At 31.8% G+C, this 18,573-nt stretch overlaps 1 protein-coding gene across 1 annotated transcript; it reads left to right on the forward strand.

The window, feature by feature from the left end:
- The first annotated feature begins 2,428 nt into the window (after positions 1-2,428).
- LOC111460079 (basic form of pathogenesis-related protein 1-like) lies at positions 2,429-2,959 on the forward strand. The gene has a single exon (XM_023103171.1). The coding sequence runs from the start codon at positions 2,429-2,431 to the stop codon at positions 2,957-2,959; it is 531 nt and encodes a 176-aa protein (XP_022958939.1).
- Positions 2,960-18,573: the final 15,614 nt, after the last annotated feature.

Raw genomic sequence — 18,573 nt, forward strand, 5'->3', positions numbered from 1 at the left:
TCCACTCAATTCTTTCACCCGTGCTTCCAGGAAGCGAATGGTGTCAGGGACTTCCTCCTCTATTAAAGTAAGCCGGTCGGCTTGTGATTTGGGTGTCGACTTTGTCATCGACATGTTTTCAGTCTTTGGTATTTTACGGAGCCATGTCAATAGAATACTCAAATGTCGAACAAAGGACTCCAAAAGAAAAAGGAAAAGAAAAGGAGTTGAGGGGAGGAGTTGGATAAAAGTCCCACTCGGCGAATTTAGGGAATGATCATGGGTCCATTGGGGTGAACTCAAAGTGGACTTGGATCAAAGTCCCACTCGGCGAATTTAGGGAACGATCATGGGTCCATTGAGGTGAACTCAAAGTGGACAATATCTTCGTAATGGTATGATATTATGTGCTTTCTTACCAATACTGCAAAAATAAATGGAGAATTACCAAGTTTTAGGAACCATCCATCTCTACACTGATATGATACTGTCTAGTTTGAGATTAAGTACTTTCTGCTTGTTGTCCTGTGAGATTATTCCTTACTTATAAATTCATGATCATTTCTTAAAGACTCTCTCTTAAAAATTTTACACATGGAGAATAGCTCCCAGAATAGCTGTCAAATGTTGTTTGAAGTCAACGGGAATAAATGCCCACGGCCGAGATGCGAAAAACCAATCACGATGTTTCGGCCTCTAAATCGGGAGACCCACGATGGCGATTGGCTCTACTGCACATAACTCAATAGTAATTAAGATATACTTGATGGTGTTAATATAACACATGCGGAAGCAATTTGGATCTTAGGCACTTTTAGAACATTAATTATAATAAATAACTAGCATGTTCATAAGTATTAAAACTTAACGAGTTTAAATACTAACCTTTTGTAGTTCAAACTCCTTTTTCCTCACGAACCGGTTTCGAACCACCACTAGTGTCTTCTCCACTATCCTCCGGCCTTAGAACGGGATTGTGGAATCCGGTGAGTGACTAAACTTGGGAGGGATTTTGTATATGTGAAGAGAGTGTTAGTGAGAGGTTTTTCTCAAGGTTTTTCACCAAGAAGAAGAAGACGTTCCATGTACCATGATCACTCTATTTAAAGAGTCATGTTTGCATGTTTATGCAAATTTGAGATCACCAAATTTTGACACTTAAAATTCCATTCAAATGTTTTGGATTATGTGGCAAGCATGCATGTTTGAGTTAACCAAATTTTGACACTCAAAATTCCACTCAAACTTGTGGGATTTATTCGGCAAGCATGCAAGTTTGGTTAAACCAAATTTTGACACCTCAAAATTTCACTAGCATGGATTTTTCCATTAAATGAAGTTCATTTTAATTCAACAATTAATTTGAATAATGAATTTCAAATTAAAGTAACATTAAATGATTAATTAAACTATTTAATTAATATTTAATATTAATTCATTTGCCAATCCCAATCAATCCTGACACATAATTGATTAAGATATTTAAATCTTATTTAAATATCTCAGATTCTCTCTTTTTATTTAATTCGTAAATAAAACAAAAATGCGGTTAAATATATCGTATATATGTAACGCATATTCCCTAATTTAAATTCGAACGCTTCGAACTCACTCGTCACACTGTTTTATGGTTTAGTCCGATATGAGCTAGCAGAGGGACCTAATGGACCTATAGATCATGGGCTCCAACGATCCAAGATTAACTGGCTAAACTCATTAACCTTGTTAACCAACATTCGTTAACTACTAGGACATTCCACTATAGCCTAGTAGTTGCACTCCCCTCACTATAGATATATTTCTGTCCATTTGATATAATCATGATTAGTAAGTCGATCATTCACAGGTTGTTCGTAACTAGAGCTTGGTTAATTTACCGTTTTACCCCTAAAGTTACTTCTTGTTCCTTATGTCTCACTCATCCTCTAATGAACAATTGGTTTGTGGTCCAACCAGTAAACCGAATCCCTCTCACGCTAATGAGAGCGTGGGGCCCCTTGTTCAAGACCTAGAGTCAGTGCTTAAGGAAACTACCTCTCTTCTATCCCTAAAAGTGGGTAGGAGAGAATTCCATCTTGCACCCCACGTCCCCAGCCATTCTAAAAAAAATTCATAAACTAGCTAAATCTAGAAAATTATATACCTTTAAGTAAAAATGTATCTTTTAAGATTAACCATAATCAAGTGGATTAAGTTTCATTAATCCTAAAAAAAATTCATAAACTAGCTAAATCTAGAAAATTTTCACTTATTTGAACCTAATCAAAACAAAAATCTAGCCCGTAATTAAACATGGAAGCGAGAATGAAGTTATTCTCTTTGAATTCCCAAGCATGGCATAATTAGTTCATAATTCATGGTTTTCCCCATCACATTCCATATTAAGTTTTCCATCTCTATATACATAATTCCCTCATTCTCAATCTTCATCTCATCTATCATCGGAATTATGTGGACTCAAACCCTTCCGATCATGGTCGCTTTTATTGCCACTTTCACTTTCCTCCTCGCCCTAACCAACGCTCAAAATGCCCCCAGTGACTACCTCGCGCTTCACAACCGAGCTCGAGCCCAGGTCGGCGTCGGCCCCATGCAATGGAGCAACACCGTGGCCGTGTACGCTCAAGCCTATGCGGAAAAAAGAAAGGGTGACTGCGCCATGATTCACTCAACCGGGCCGTACGGGGAAAACATAGCTGCGGGCTACTACCCTGAGTTCACTGGGGCGGATGCGGTGAAGCTGTGGGTGAACGAAAAGCCGCTGTATGATCATGCGTTGAATAAATGCGTGGGTGGTGAATGTGGGCACTACACTCAGATGGTGTGGCGAAGCTCGGTGCGGCTTGGATGTGCTAGAGTACCCTGCAAGGCTAATTCTCAGTTTGTTGTTTGCAATTATGATCCTCCTGGCAATTATATTGGGGAAAAGCCTTATGATTCTTGGGTGGTACGAAGAGATTTGGTTTTAAAAATTTTATGAATTGTAATAAAGTTTGTGAGAGAATCATGAATTTATTTATTGAAATAAAGCTACAATATTGTCTACAATAGTATTATATTGTCTAGAGCATAAACTCTTGTGACTTTGTTTTGACATCCTTACTTATAAACTCATCATCATAGAGTCTTGCCTCTCATTAAGTACACCACATAGAGCCACCTTTGAAGCCTATAGATTACCTATGATCATAGAGCCTCCCCTCGAACAAAATACACCATAGAACCTCCCCTGAAACCTATGGATTTCTAAAAGAAACTCCCTTTAATCGAGACTCGACTTCTTTCTTCGGAGACCTTGAACAAAATACACAATTTGTTCGACACGTTTGACTACGATTTTTAGGCTTACAACTTTTTTGTTTGACATAGCTAAGTTAAGTTCATAGTTTGATACCATGTTATTAATCACGAATCTCTACATAACAAACCCATGATGTTATGAAGTCATGTTAATGAAAATGTATTCCTTAGTTATAAATCTATGATCATTTTCGAACCGTCTTCAACACTGAGAGCATCAGCCACCAGCCAATTGTTGTACCAAGTCACCCGGATGAAATGCCCTCGGCGGAGATGCGGAAAACCAGTCACGTTGTTTTTGGCCTCCAAATCGGGAGACCCACGACGACGGCGATTAACTCCGCTGCAGTATGATATCCGCACCGGAGACGAAGACCCACTACCGCAACCTATCGGCGTTTACCGGCTCTGAATATGGAGACCAACGGGGCCGGAGTAGCTGCACCCTTGAATGATTTAGCGAAATAGAATGTTGTTTTTAAGTGGGGGATATGCAAGAGAATGCATTCAATGAGCTTAAGAAGAAATTAACTAGTGCACCATTACTTGTCTTGCAAAACTTTGATAAAACTTTTGAAATTGAGTGTGATGCAAGTGGTTTGGGCATAGATGCTATTTTGATGCAAGATAGAAAACCTTTAATATATTTAAGTGAAAAACTAAATGGGACAACATTGAACTATTCTACCTATGGTAAAGAATTGTTTGCTTTAGTCTGCACATTGCAAGTGTGACAATACTACATATGGCTTAGAGAATTTATGATCCACTCTATTCATGAAAGTTTGAAGTATCTTAAATGTCATAGCAAACTAAATCATAGACATGCAAAGTGGGTGAAGTTTATTGAAATATTGTCGTATGTTATCAAATATTAGCAAGGTAAAGATAATATGGTAGTTGATATATTATCTAGAAGGTATAATCTCTTTACTTCTCTTAGTCCAAAAATTCTTGTATTTGAGTATATTAAAGAATTATATAAAGATGATGCATCTTATCTTGTGAAAAGAGCTGGGGATGATTATTATATGTTTCATGAATTTTTATTTAAGAAAAGTAAGATTTGTATTACTAAATGCTCTATAAGAGATTTGCAGGTAAAAAGAAGCACATGGTGACAGCTTACTGGGACATTTTGAGATTAATAAAACTTATAAGATGTTGCATGAACACTTCTCTTGGCCGAAGATGAAGCACAATGTTCATAAGTTTTGTAGCCAATATTTTAAATGCAAAGAAACTAAATCTAAATCACAACCAAATGGATTGTATACTCCTTTGAATGTATCTAATGAACTTTAAACTAATATATTTATAGATGTTTGGTGCACACTAACAATGGTAAAGATAGTATTTTTGTTGTGTCAGACACATTTAGTAAAATTGTGTATTTTATTGTATGCAACAAGACGGATGATGTAAAGCATGTTGCTGATTTATTCTTTAAGAAAGTAGCAAAATTACGTGGAATCTATAGAATAATTGTTAGTGACAAGGAGGTTACCTTTTTAAGTTACTTTTAGAAAGTATTGTGGGGTAAATTGGGTACCAAGTTGTTTTCAACTGCATATCATCATCAGACTGATGGGAAAACGTGGTTAATAGAATATTAGAAACATGGTTTAGGGCTATTATTTCTAAGAATATTAAGTCTTGTAATGAACGTTTGCCATTTGAAGAGTTTACATATAATAAACCATTCACAGTACCACTCATTGTTTTCCTTTTGAAGTTGTTTATGGATTTAATTCCCTTACGCCTCTTGATTTGCTTCTTATTCATTCCAATATTTTTGTGAGTGAAGCAGCCACAAGTAAGACAGATTTGATCAAAATATTACACAAAGAGGTGGAGAGAAATGTGAAACAAAATTTCAAAGTTGCTTTAAGAATTAACACAGGACGAAAGGAAATCATTTTTCAACCCAGTGACTGGGTTTGGATACATTTTCGCAAGGATCGATTCCCATCTCAAAGGAAAACAAAGTTACATCCAAGAGGGGATGACATTTATTAACTTCTTGAAATAATTAATAACAATGCCTATAAAATTGATCTTTCTGGAGAATTTCCAATACATTCTACTTTCAATGTTACTTACTAGAGTCCTTTTGATGTAGGTGATGATTTAGCTGATTAGATGACGAATCCTTTTGAAGAGGGGAAAGATGATAAGGATCATGGTGTTCCAAACGTTCCAATTGGACCTATTACACGATCTAAGACCATGAAGATTTAACAAACATTCATTCTTCATTTACAAAATTGGATAGGCTCGGTTCAACCATTATTTCATGTGTTACAAGTTGATTCGATTTAGGAATGACCATTTGAAGGTTCGGAAGTGAATATTTGCACGGTGGAAGTAGTGGATGTAGTTGTTATAGGGGTGGGAAGTTAGTTGTCAAAGTGACTTATCATTCTTCATTGATAATGTGTTAGAAAATTTTATTTATTATTTTTATTTTCTTAATTTATTCCAGTTAGAAAAAGGTGGGAAGTTAGTTGTCAAAATCATATTTATTTATTTATTATTATTATTTTTTATTTAGAAGGGCGGGAGTAAATTATGGTGACTAACTTCTTTACTCACATTTGAATGGTGACTAACTTATTTACTCTACTTTTGCGAGGAGACTATATATACCCAAAAATTATTATGTAAAAAATAGATTTTGGTGAATGAAATTTAGTGCTCAAATTAAGACTGTATCCTTAAAAATTTGAGTATTATTTTTGTAATTTCTAAGTTACATGCAAGTCTTATGATTGCATCTAAGTTATTCATCAAACCTTTCAAATTGAATTGTGAAGCGACCAATTTAGAAAAAGGTTACCAATCTTGATGAGAGATATTTAACTCAGAGCTAATCTAATTTTAGCCTATGGTTGATTCTAATTTTGTATAAGGTTTGTTAATTTCTTTGATGGAAGGTTCTTGCTTTAACAAAACCTTGGATAGTTGGATTGAGAATTAGGGTTGCCTTATCACGTCTTCTCCCCACAGCTACATGTGTCATGGAAGCAGATGCCAAGTTCTTCGGCTCAGTCAATTCAATGCAGCTCAGCTCAGCTCGGTGCAACTTTTCGACTCAAAACTCGACCATTCGGCTTGGTATAGACATTTTGATATCAATTACTCGATCATTCGGCTTAATACGACCTTATCTAAGACGATTAAGATCAGTATAAGGTCCGTTTTCTCAATATAAGTTAAATTGAGATAAGAAATTCGTATAACTAACAAAACGAGATGAATGTTCTAATAGGAAATAACTCTCGACGATATTTGGAACAACTTCGAGGGATGGAATACAAACATACTCGAGTTTAGGGAGAACATCGACTAAGGTCAACAAAGTAAGTGACCTTACTGTGAATGTTTGATTAATCCACCACACCTAAATGGTGTGAAAGTTATCTTATTTATAATCAAATAAATTACAAGGATATGGAAATAGTAATAAATGAAAATAACAATAAATGGAAAGATACCTATAGTAATAAGGCAAATGTTAGATATTTGCCTTATAATAAAATATCAAATATAATATATACGGGAAAGTATAATTTATTACTAAATATCCTTAACACTTACTATCGATATGGTTAGGAATTAATGTTTGTATGATGACACGTGCCCCTAGTTTTGCACGTGTTATATGCTTGACATATGACTATGATATGTTTATGGAACGATATGACTATGATATGTTTATAAAACGATATGACTATGATATATTTATGAAACAATATGACTATGATATATTTATGAAAGATATGATTATGATATGTATATGAAATGATATGACTATGATATATTTATGAAATGATATGAAAGGATAAATCCATAATAGGTCTATGAAACAATGGGACCATGAGATGATACGTGAATGTTATGACATATGTTTTGATGTGATGTATTGATGATATGATAAAGGTTATGTTGTAACACGTTTGACGATATAGTATATGATGTTACATGATATGTTGATGATATAAGATATGTATGATATGACACGATGCGACACGATGCATGATATGAATAATATAAGGCAAGATGTGTCGATACGGTGCACAACCTCAATTTATGCATGGAAAGCTAGGATGAAAATAACATGATATGAAAGAAAATGAGAGGTGTTGTCTTACATGACAATGATTAAAAATATTGGGACCTCATGCATCATTGTGTGTTCATGCATCGGGAAAATACCCCTCTTTTATGATTGTATGGATGCGTACACTACGAGGTAGGAAAACGATCATTATATTCATTATAATGCTTTGACGGTCGCTATTTCTAATGGGTGTCCGAAAACAATAACTCCCAAAGAATGCTCGCCCAACTATGAAAGGGGGCTTAGGAGGTGTGCGAATCAACTGATGGGGTCCATACTCGCACGTGTGGGTCGTGTGTAGAACAGTGAATACATATCCAATTAACATGTTTAAGATAGTCACATAAGAAATATAGACTGATATGATAGGTCTCACTCATAATTGTATGTGCTTGCATTTAACCCCAATAGTGGAGTCACTTACTGAGTATTTCTTAAAATACTCAAGCCACATGTTACTTATATTGTAGACGTTTCTTTATTGGATGGTGGCAAAGCTGTTTTAGGTTCCTTTTCAGGTAAATGCAAGACAATCTTGGACGACTGACGATGACATCTTAACTCGAGACCATGGCACAGGAATAAGGTAGTTATATTTAATTTCTTAGACTTAAGTTAGAATAGTGTTTGCTTTTTTTAATATTTATTTATTTCATTTAGTATTTTGTTGTGTCGTTTTAAACAGGTTTTCGAACACATAAGTCCATGACATTGTTTTAAGATGAAGTTGTGTTTCATGATGAAGTTTAAATGCTTATTGTCGCACAAAATGATTACGTTACAATGATGGTAACAACTCTAGATAAACAGAAATCTAAAGACTAATATTTGTGAAGCAATATATTAATATTTAATATATTAGAACATAATATCTTATTTAAATAATATCAAATTTAATAAGATATTGTAATATGTATGGAACTAATTTGAATCTCATTTCAATTTCAAATATATCTAATATATTTTTATTTAATATATCTAATATATTTAATATTAATTTAAATAGTTTCTTTTTCAACTAAATGGATCATTTTATTATATTAGGTCGGATGGACTTAATGATTATAAGTTTTAATCATATAAAATAAATTAATTAAATATTTTAAGTAATTAATTTTCATTTTATTAACTATAAACCACTCTACAAAAAATCTAGAATTTTATTCTTAGGCACCGAGGACAAGTTGTGTTCATCGATCCTTCATGGGTTGTTTGTAATTTTCAACAATTTTTTTTATAATTCAATCATAAATAAATTTTATTGATGGTTTAGGATCTACAAACCATCCATACAAAGGGGTAAACAAGAGAGAAGGGTCAGTTGAACTTTAGAAAAATACGAAAATAAAAAAAAATAAAAAAAATAATTTGCCACACAAGTACTAAATGAATGAAATAAATTGGTATAAATAGTTGATTAATTTATTTGATAATTATAAAAAAATATATTAAAAAAAATGGCAATTAAGTCCAAATGATAATGAAACAAATTAATAAATAAATAAATATTTATTTATCTCATAATTCTTCCTAAACTATTTGAGGATTGAATTTTATATCTATATTATAATAATAATAATAATAATAATAACGACGATGACGATGACGATGACGATGACAATGATTATGACGATAAGAATGACTATCACAATAATCATAATAATCATAATGATAATTATGATTATTATGATTATTGCGATAATAATGATGATTTAATAATGATAATAATAATAATAATTATTATTATTATTATTATTATTATGATAATAATAATCATAATATAATATTTCGATATATATACATAAGAAGGCTTATAATTATAAATATATGCAAAATATAATATATTTTAGAAACCGTCAATTAAAATACTATTATTTCCAATTGTGGCTTGGATTCTTTAATAATTTAAAAAGTACTCTAGCCAAACTTCTAAATTAAAAAATTTTAAGACCGAAGCTATTGTCTTTCTTCTTTATTTCATAAAAAAAAAAATATTCCGTGATCAAGCCTAACATCATAAAAAAAACAAATAATAATAATAAAATAAAAAAAATAATAATAATAGTATAATCAAAATAAGTTAAAAGATCAAAGAAAAATGGATTGAACCTATCGAGTTGAATTAGATTGGTCCAATTGAACCTAAGTGAACTATGGAACAAAACCACATAAGTCAAAGGAATCTTTATCAGCTTTTATAGCCCATTTCAGAGCTTTCTTTGTTTTCTTTTTTAAAGAGGATCTTCTTTCACGTACAAGATAATTCAAGGATGAACGAATACTAATCGACAATGGGGAGGATAAGGTCAATCAAGTGAAATAGTCAGTTAAGCATAACAGCATTAGCAACAACAATAATAACAAGCAAAATTAACTATTTAAGTAGTTTGAAAATCAAACGAATAGTTTTGCAATAGTTTCGATAACATTGTAGATGAGTAGTCCATTTTACTACTATAAAACAATTCCCTTTTGGGTTAGTGAGAGGGGCCCATTGTTTAATCTCGTGAAATTATGTTTCCATTTCTCTATTTGTCTCTATTTGGTAAGTCCCAAAATGGTAGGCATATTGAATCAGCTGCATAAATCAAATCACTTATAACGTATCAATAGTGTTGAGGATAAGACACTCAACCTTATCCATATACTATAAATTCTTTAGGTTATTATTCACTCCAACATATTGCTTCATGGCATTTGGTTATAGCATTTTTAAAAAAGAGCTATTAAAAATGTAAAAAAAAAAAAAATTACTCATCGCTACTTTTTTACTTTTTGATTTGCACACCACGGACTAACACTCTCACTCCCACTCCTCTTTTTTCTTTTTGTTATTCTCGACCAAGGTCCCTGGATTGTATCTATCTCAAATCTCCATTATTCTTTCTCATTTCAATTTCATCTTATCTTGTTGACCAATATCTTTTCTTATTGTTATAGCTTTCTACAATAGATTTGTGGGTATTGATCGGGAAGTGCAAAAGTACCGAAAGCACCAAAAGCCAACCATTATTGAAAGCCATGAAAAACTCGGTAGGTTCCTTCCCTTTTCATGGCTACTAGTCTTTTGTTGCTGATATTAAAGTTTTGTCAGAAACTCATTTCGCCGAATCTTGTTCCAGGTTTCCTTCATTCATCACTTCGTTTCTTTTAGAAATTTTCTTCTTTACGATCTCTCTTAGGGCTTCGTTGGATGTTGCTCAACTATGTTTATGGTATAAAAAATAAACAATTATCAGTTGAGCACTAAATCTATTTCTTCTTTCTTAAACATTTGGATTGATACTTCTTTTTTCTTATTCTAGGGTTTAGGGTTTCTCAGTGTTTTCATGTTTGACTCTCTCTCTCTCTTTATAGGCCCCTTCATTTTCTCAATTGATTTCAACATTCAGTTTTGGAAGACTATGCTTTTCATATGCTTTCCATTTGGAGCATTTTGATTAATTTAAGAGATTTAGTTACATTAAAGGGTGTAATTTCTCATAGAATTTTGTTCTTATTTGTTTTCTTTGTAGAATTTGTTTCACTTCTTTGTCTCCGACCTTTGGAGCTTAGGCTCTGTTTCAATCTTTTGTGAGTTATACTTTAGTAGATCTTCCAATTTTGTGGGCATCGTTTTTCCTATGTTTGTTTCGATTTATCAACATATCATCCTTACTGATCCAAATTCCAAAGTTGTGCTTTTAGCAAATTTAAACACTTTCTTTCTCTAATTGGTCAAATGTGTCATCTTTGTCGCTTTCTTTCTCTACTACTCAAAGTGAAGCTGTCATATTATAGAAGAATAAGAGGATGAACTCGAGTTATTTGAATGAACTACTTCCTCCAATTAGAGGATCAAATTAAAGCTTTATTACTCCTTACCGAACTATTTCATTTAAAAAGACTTCATTCTTTAGTCATAGCAATTATTTATTCACACCATACAAACTTATCAATGTATAAATTATTTGATAACACTATTATTTGGCTATTACAAATGGTAAAGAAAAGACAGTAAATAAGTTTTTTTGTTGGCCAAAGACTGTATGAGAATCAGATCAATATCAATGTATAAATGATGGTTGCACCATATCAATGAGTGTTGGCTTACAATTTATTTGCTTTGCTGTAAAGCTTTATCCAATGGTTGTTGAGTTGCACTGATTGTTAGTACGTTTTGATAGGTTGTTTAGTATGAAGGGCCGCACATAATGTAGTTTTCTAGATGTTAAGCATGAATGCTTCAACCGGTCTTTTTAGTTTTATGTATGTTTGTTTCCAAAAGCCTCTTAAAGATAGAAAATTAAAAGATTTATTGGTCATATTTAAAATAACAACTTTTATTATATAATATAATAAAAAAATATTTTTTTAATTAGATCATATTTAAACAAAACATTTCAATACATATGCAGTATAAATTATAAATTATATACATCTATATATATAGATATTTAATTTATCGTGAATATTTCTCTCTTAATATGAAGATTACAGATCAAAAATATTTTTTCCTTTGTATTTAATATATAAAATTATTAAATATTAATCTGAATCTTTTAAACTTTTATTATAATTTAGATTCGTTTGGTGTTATAAACTCTAATAATATAAAATTAATTAATTCTTTTTTTATTCATTAATTATAGATCAATATACTATAGACATATAATTGAACTCTTGTACCCTATAATAAGTTGTGTTCATGTATGTAATCACTACAATCAAGTCGATTATCAATTCTAAACGAATTATTTGTAACTATCGTTAGATTAAAAGTTTGTTTTACCCTTGTAAATATATTTTTCACTATAAGAACTACTAAATTTCTAATTAACCATTTTTTTACCATTAACTATAAACTAAGTCATACCAATGAGAGGGTGTGCTCTCATTGTTCAAGTTTACAAAATGGTAGACATATTAAATCGGTTGTGAAAGTCATTCTCACCTATACAAATCAAATACAAGTTTCCTGTAAAGAATAGTTCATAACTCACTCAAGATTAAAATCGCGTTACATATTATCATCCCATAAAATACTAATCTTCTCAATCAACACATTTAGAAGAAGAGATTAAATATTTCGTAATTCAATCTTAAATATTTTGTGCGTTTCAAAGCTAATATTCTAATCACAAATATAAAATAGATATTTTGTGCTTTCGGCTTCCCCTCAAGGTTTTCCACATCTTGGCTGACACACAGTTCAGTGTTTGGGTCTGATACCATTTGTAATAGTCCAAGCCCACAAGTAGCAGATATTGTCCAGTTGGCTCGTTATGTAATGTAGTCAACCTCACCGTTTGAAAATGTGTCTAATATGGAGAGGGAGAAGTTTTCACATGCCTATAAGGAATGCTTAGTTTCCCTCTCCAACTAATGTGACTATATTGCACCAAATATTGAGGTCATTGAATGCAAAATTTAGAAGAACCAACTCCATTGTATATGACTATATTGCACCAAATATTGAGGTCATTGAATGCAAAATTTAGAAGAACCAACTCCATTGTATAACTTCTCTCAAATGACACCTCAACGGTCATTGAATGCAAAATTTAGAAGAACCAACTCCATTGTATAACTTCTCTCAAATGACACCTCAACCCAAAGAATTATGTGAAATCAACACATAGTGAAGGAAAAAATAGAAATTTAATACAAATTTAACGGCAAAATAGATAGGTAAGAATTGTCCCTTTGGAGCCCCTCTTATTATGTAACATAGATTTAATAGTTGGAGAACCATCTACCCGTTTTCCACCTTAATATATTACTATAGGGTCAAATCTCCATTAGTAAGAATATATATATATATATATTTTTACTATATGGATAACTACATGAATTCGTTCAATATCTATTAATAATATAATAACTTTTTAAAATAATAAATATGTTGCATACATTTATATTTTATACTCTAATAGTAGAGTCACTAAAGGAATATTTCTTAAAGTACTCAAGTCATGTGTTATTTTTACGTTTCAGGTAAAAACAAGACATCCTTATAGGGATGACAGAGGCGATGCATGAAGACCGTGGAGCTGGTGTTAGGGTAGTTGCTTTTCATCTTATTTTATACACAATTTTCACTTGCAACCATAATGACAAATTGAATAATAGCAAAGTCACCTGACCATTTTATTTAGGAAACGTGTGGATTTAGGGCATTACAATACGTGGATTAGTACCAGGAAAAGAAGAGCATCACATCAAAACTCATTTTTCTTCACAAGGGAAAAAACAATGGCAAGCGAAGTTGGTGGGAAATTCAGGAGTTTCAACACATTGAGACGTTGAATTTGGGTAAACCTCTAGGCACTTTTGGTGACATCCAGTGATGTCGCATGCATATTCGAACATCTTCACATCACATTGCTTTGCGTGGGTTGCTAGAGGCACCCTCGAACCAGCTACACAAATTTTCAAAGTTATACATGCTTTAATACCCATCCAGGCTTACAACACAAAACTTAAAGGCATCTAAACAACCATACGTACTTGAGAGAACCAGGACAAGAACGAAGAGGGAGCAAGAGAAGTTCACCATCTCCTAAAATACCAGTGTTATAATATACTAAATTTTATGTGTTTGAATGTAGAGTTGGTTTGCTCATTTGTCATTGTAGAGTGTATTTATATACACATTTTGTTTGACAAATATGGTGACTCAATAACTTTTATATCTTCATTGGAAAGTAGGGAAATTATGGTAGCTTCAAACTCCTATGTAACTAATCTTTTCATGGCATGACCTTAACTCCCTAGACCAGAGTAGTATGTATGGTCCTATAAGTTACAACTATTAAAGATTGTGACACTTGAATAAAGGAGTAAATGAATGAATGGAGACTATGTCTAGATGAAAATAATCTTGAGGATAGGATGTTAAAAAAAGCTTAAAAAAATTAAAAGTTATTATCTATTCAAACGTTAGTGTGTTTTGCTTGTAATAATTGTACGTAGGGTGACCTCCTCAGAATTTCCTTAGAATGCATGTAAGTTAGGACAAAACATATTGGAATGACTCGTGTTGATCTGTGGAAATAATATTCTCCCCTTACAACCAAGGAATAAAGTAACGTGACTATATCGCAGGAATATTCGGAAAGAGTCATCTCTATTGTATAAATTCTCCCGAATGACACCTCAACTCAAAGAGTTATGTCAAATCAATACAGCCAAGGGCAAAATAGACATCAACACAGCAAAAGGGAAAAATAGATATTTAATAAAAATTTAACCATAAAATAGGTAGGTAAGAATTGTAACATTGTAGAACTATCCCTTTTTTACCTAAATATAGTTTAACTATTAAGACATATATTATCCACCAAAGATTAAATTTACATTCACTACTTATCTACTAGATCAATATATATATATATATATATATATGAATTCTTTCCCTACAAAAATAAATAATAATAATAATAATAAAAGTGATTTAATAATTTAAAATAGCTATTAATAATAAAATAATTTTTTTTATAATTTAGTAAAAAAAAAACTGAGAGTTTTGAGCCTCCATATCCATTAAAAAAAAATAAAAAAAATTTATTTAATTTTTTTTTGTTTTGTGCTAGTCTTATTTAAATCAAAAGTTCTTTTAAATTAAAAAAAATGTATTTTATGCTGCAAATTTAATTACAAATGACCTTGCGATTGTTTCGAGAACTCTCGAATTATATTCCCTCCGATTATTTTTGTAAATAAAAAAATATGTATTTCTATTAATAACTAATTTATGTTAATATTCGAATTGAATCCACCAACCTATCCACAAATAATTTCATTTATGATTAAAGATAAAGATCGATGAGAAAGAGTTGAATCAAATTGTCAATTATTTACTATAACAACCATACGTTACATATTGTATTTCATAATAATATTCCTTTCTAACAAAAATACTATATTTCATCTAATATTTTACTGATGATGTTACAAGTTATGAAACGTAAATCTTGTAAGACGACGATTTGGTAGCTTATAAATTAAATTATATCAAAATTAGTAGTTTAATCATTAAAAAACATCGTGAGACTGAATATACATATTCACTTTCTCTACTTGCAACTTTTCTAAAAGTAGCTGGATTTATTTTATTATAACACATTATATTAGTAGGTCAAGTTAGCTGTTCAAATTAAGATAGGTGAGAAGGAATGAAATGGAGAATTATGGTAAAAAAGTTGTATCCATAGAGGCATCAAACCATTTTATTTAATGGAGACGGGTAAAAACCAGAATTGATCACTTTCTAGCAATCATGGAAGCAACAACAAAAGCAAAAATAAAATAGTTACTGGGGATTGGTTGAATTCATAGAGACAATCAACCGTTTTATTTAATAGAGACCGTGATAAACACGAGAATTAATCATCTTCTAGCAATCATGGAAACAATAGCAAATATAGTTAAATGGGATTTGTCCAATTGGAACACATTCAGATGTTGATTTGGGAAACTTTTGTAAACATCTCTCGCTACAGTCTTTAGGTACGCATCCTTCGTACAACTTCTCTTCACATTATATTGCATTGATCGAGAACATGCATGCAGCTGTCAAAAATCAAATAGTTATTAAAATGGAATTCTTGAAAGTTCATAAGATGTTTCTAAATCTAAAAAACAAACCTGAGAAAAAGGAGGAAACCAATAAAGAATAGGGAGCAAGAAAACTTTGTCATTTAGTATAAAAAGCAATGATACAGAAATTGATGTGTGATTGAAAGGGGTGGGATACTTTCATTTTTAATCTAAGATTTATATAAAAATATTTGGTTTCAAATAAGGCAACCCATTAAGTTAATTTGTCTTTTATTTGGAAAGTAGCCCATTATGATATTTCAGGGGTAGTAGCCCATTATGATATTTCAAGGGGTAACCTCTGTCTCACAATTCAATTGCAACTTTTTTTCTGTCTTGGATGGAGAGTCATTAAGGTTATTATGTCAATATCATTATTTGTTATATTAACAACTATTTTATATATTTACTATATGGATAACGATGTGAATTCGTTTAATAAAAAAGTTATTTAATAATAATAATATAATAACTTTTTTTAATTAATAAATATGTTGCATATATTTGTATTTCACGACTCTAATAGTGAAGTCACTCACTAAGTATTTCTTAAAGTACTTAAGTCATGTGATATGTCTATGTTTCAGATAAAAGCAAGACATCCTTCTACGGATAACGGAAGTGACCCATGAAGACCATGGAGCCGGTGTTAGGGTAGTTGGTTTTCATCTTATTTTATACACACGGTTTACTAGCAACCATAATAACAAATTGAATAACAGGAAAGTCACCAACCATTTTATTTAGGAAACGTGTGGACTTTTAGGGCATTACAATATGTGGATTAGTACAAGGAAAAGAAGAGCATCACATCAAAACTCAATTTTCTTCACAAGGGAAGAAACAATGGCAAGCAAAGTTGGTGGGAAATTTAGGAGTTTCAACACATTGAGATGCTGAATTTGGGTAAATCTCTAGGCACTTTTGGTGATATCCAGTGGTGTCGCATGCATATTCGAACATCTTCACATCACATTGTTTTGCTAGAGGCACCAACCAACCAGCTGCACAAATTTTCAAAGTTATACATGCTTTAATACCCATCCAGGCTTACAACACAAAACTTAAAGACATCTAAACAACCATACGTACCTGAGAGAACTAGGACAAGAACAAAGAGGGAGCAAGAGAAGTTCGCCATCTCCTAAAATATCAGTGTTATAATATACTAAATTTATGTGTTTGAATGTAGAGTTGGTTTGCTGATTTGCCATTGTAGAGTCTGTATTTATATACACATTTTGTTTAACAAATATGGTGACTCTATAACTTTTATATCTTCCTTGAAAAGTAGGCCAACTATGGTAGCTTCAAACCCTTGTGGAATTATCTAATCTTTTCATGGAATGACCTTAACTACCTCGACCGGATTCTTTTATTTTTATTATTTATTTATTTATTTTATTATTATTATTATTATTACTACTACTACTATTTTATTTTATTTTTCTCGGTTGTTACCGTTTTCCCTATGTTTGTTTCGATTTATCACATATCATCCTTACTGATCCAAGTTCCAAAGTTGTGCTTTTAGCAAATTTAAACACTTTCTTTCTCTTAATTGGTCAAATGTGTCATCTTTCTCGCTTTCTTTCTCTGCTACTCAAAGTGAAGTTGTCATATTATAGAAGAATAAGAGGATGAACTCGAGTTATTTGAATGAACTACTTCCTCCCATTAGAGGATCAAATTAAAGCTTTATTACTCCTTACCAAACCATTTCATTTAAAAAGACTTCATTCTTTAGTCATAGCAATTATTTATTCACACCATACAGACTTATCAATCAATTATTTATTCACACCATACAGATTTATCAATGTATAAATTATTTGATTCCACTATTATTTAGCTATTAGCAATGGTAAAGAAAAGACCAGTAAATAAGTTTTTTTGTTGGCCAAAGGCTTTATGAGAATCAGATCAATATCAATGTATAAATGATGGTTGCACCATATCAATGAGTGTTGGTTTACAATTTATTTGTTGTAAAGCTTTATCCAATGGTTGTTGAGTTGCACTTATTGTTAGTATGTTTTGGTAGGTTGTTTAGCATGAAGGGCTGCACGGAATGTAGTTTTCTAGATTTTAAGCATGAATGCTTCAACGTGTCTTTTTAGTTTTATGTATGTTTGTTTCCAAATTTTGATGAAAGCATGATAAATATTTTTTTTAAAAATTTATTCTTTTTCCTTTTGCATACTTTTATATTAAATTATTAATGAAAACATGAGGGATATTGTTTTTCTATAGAACTTTGCCAAAAAATCTTATCGATTCGATCAACGGATCGAAAGATATGAAAATCGGAAAAGGGGATTGTGTTACGGATTTAAGAGGACAGAGAAGAAAAAGAAAAAGAAAAAAAAAAAGAGGTCGGCCGGCGAGCGGCGGAGGGTGGCGTGACAGGCGTCGGATGTCACATTCGCACTTTTAATGGAAGCGGACTTGCGATTGTGCGGCACTCACTTTCCAATGACATGTGAGCTAAGCCAATTCATTCTTGCGTCGCCTACGACCAAGCGACGTATGCTCGAAACGTCATACTTCCTAGAAATAGAAAAGTAAAACACTAGAATATGTAAGGACAT

Source organism: Cucurbita moschata, unplaced genomic scaffold (assembly GCF_002738365.1).
Source record: "Cucurbita moschata cultivar Rifu unplaced genomic scaffold, Cmos_1.0 Cmo_Scf00002, whole genome shotgun sequence".
In the NCBI taxonomy this organism is placed as follows: Eukaryota; Viridiplantae; Streptophyta; class Magnoliopsida; order Cucurbitales; family Cucurbitaceae; genus Cucurbita; species Cucurbita moschata.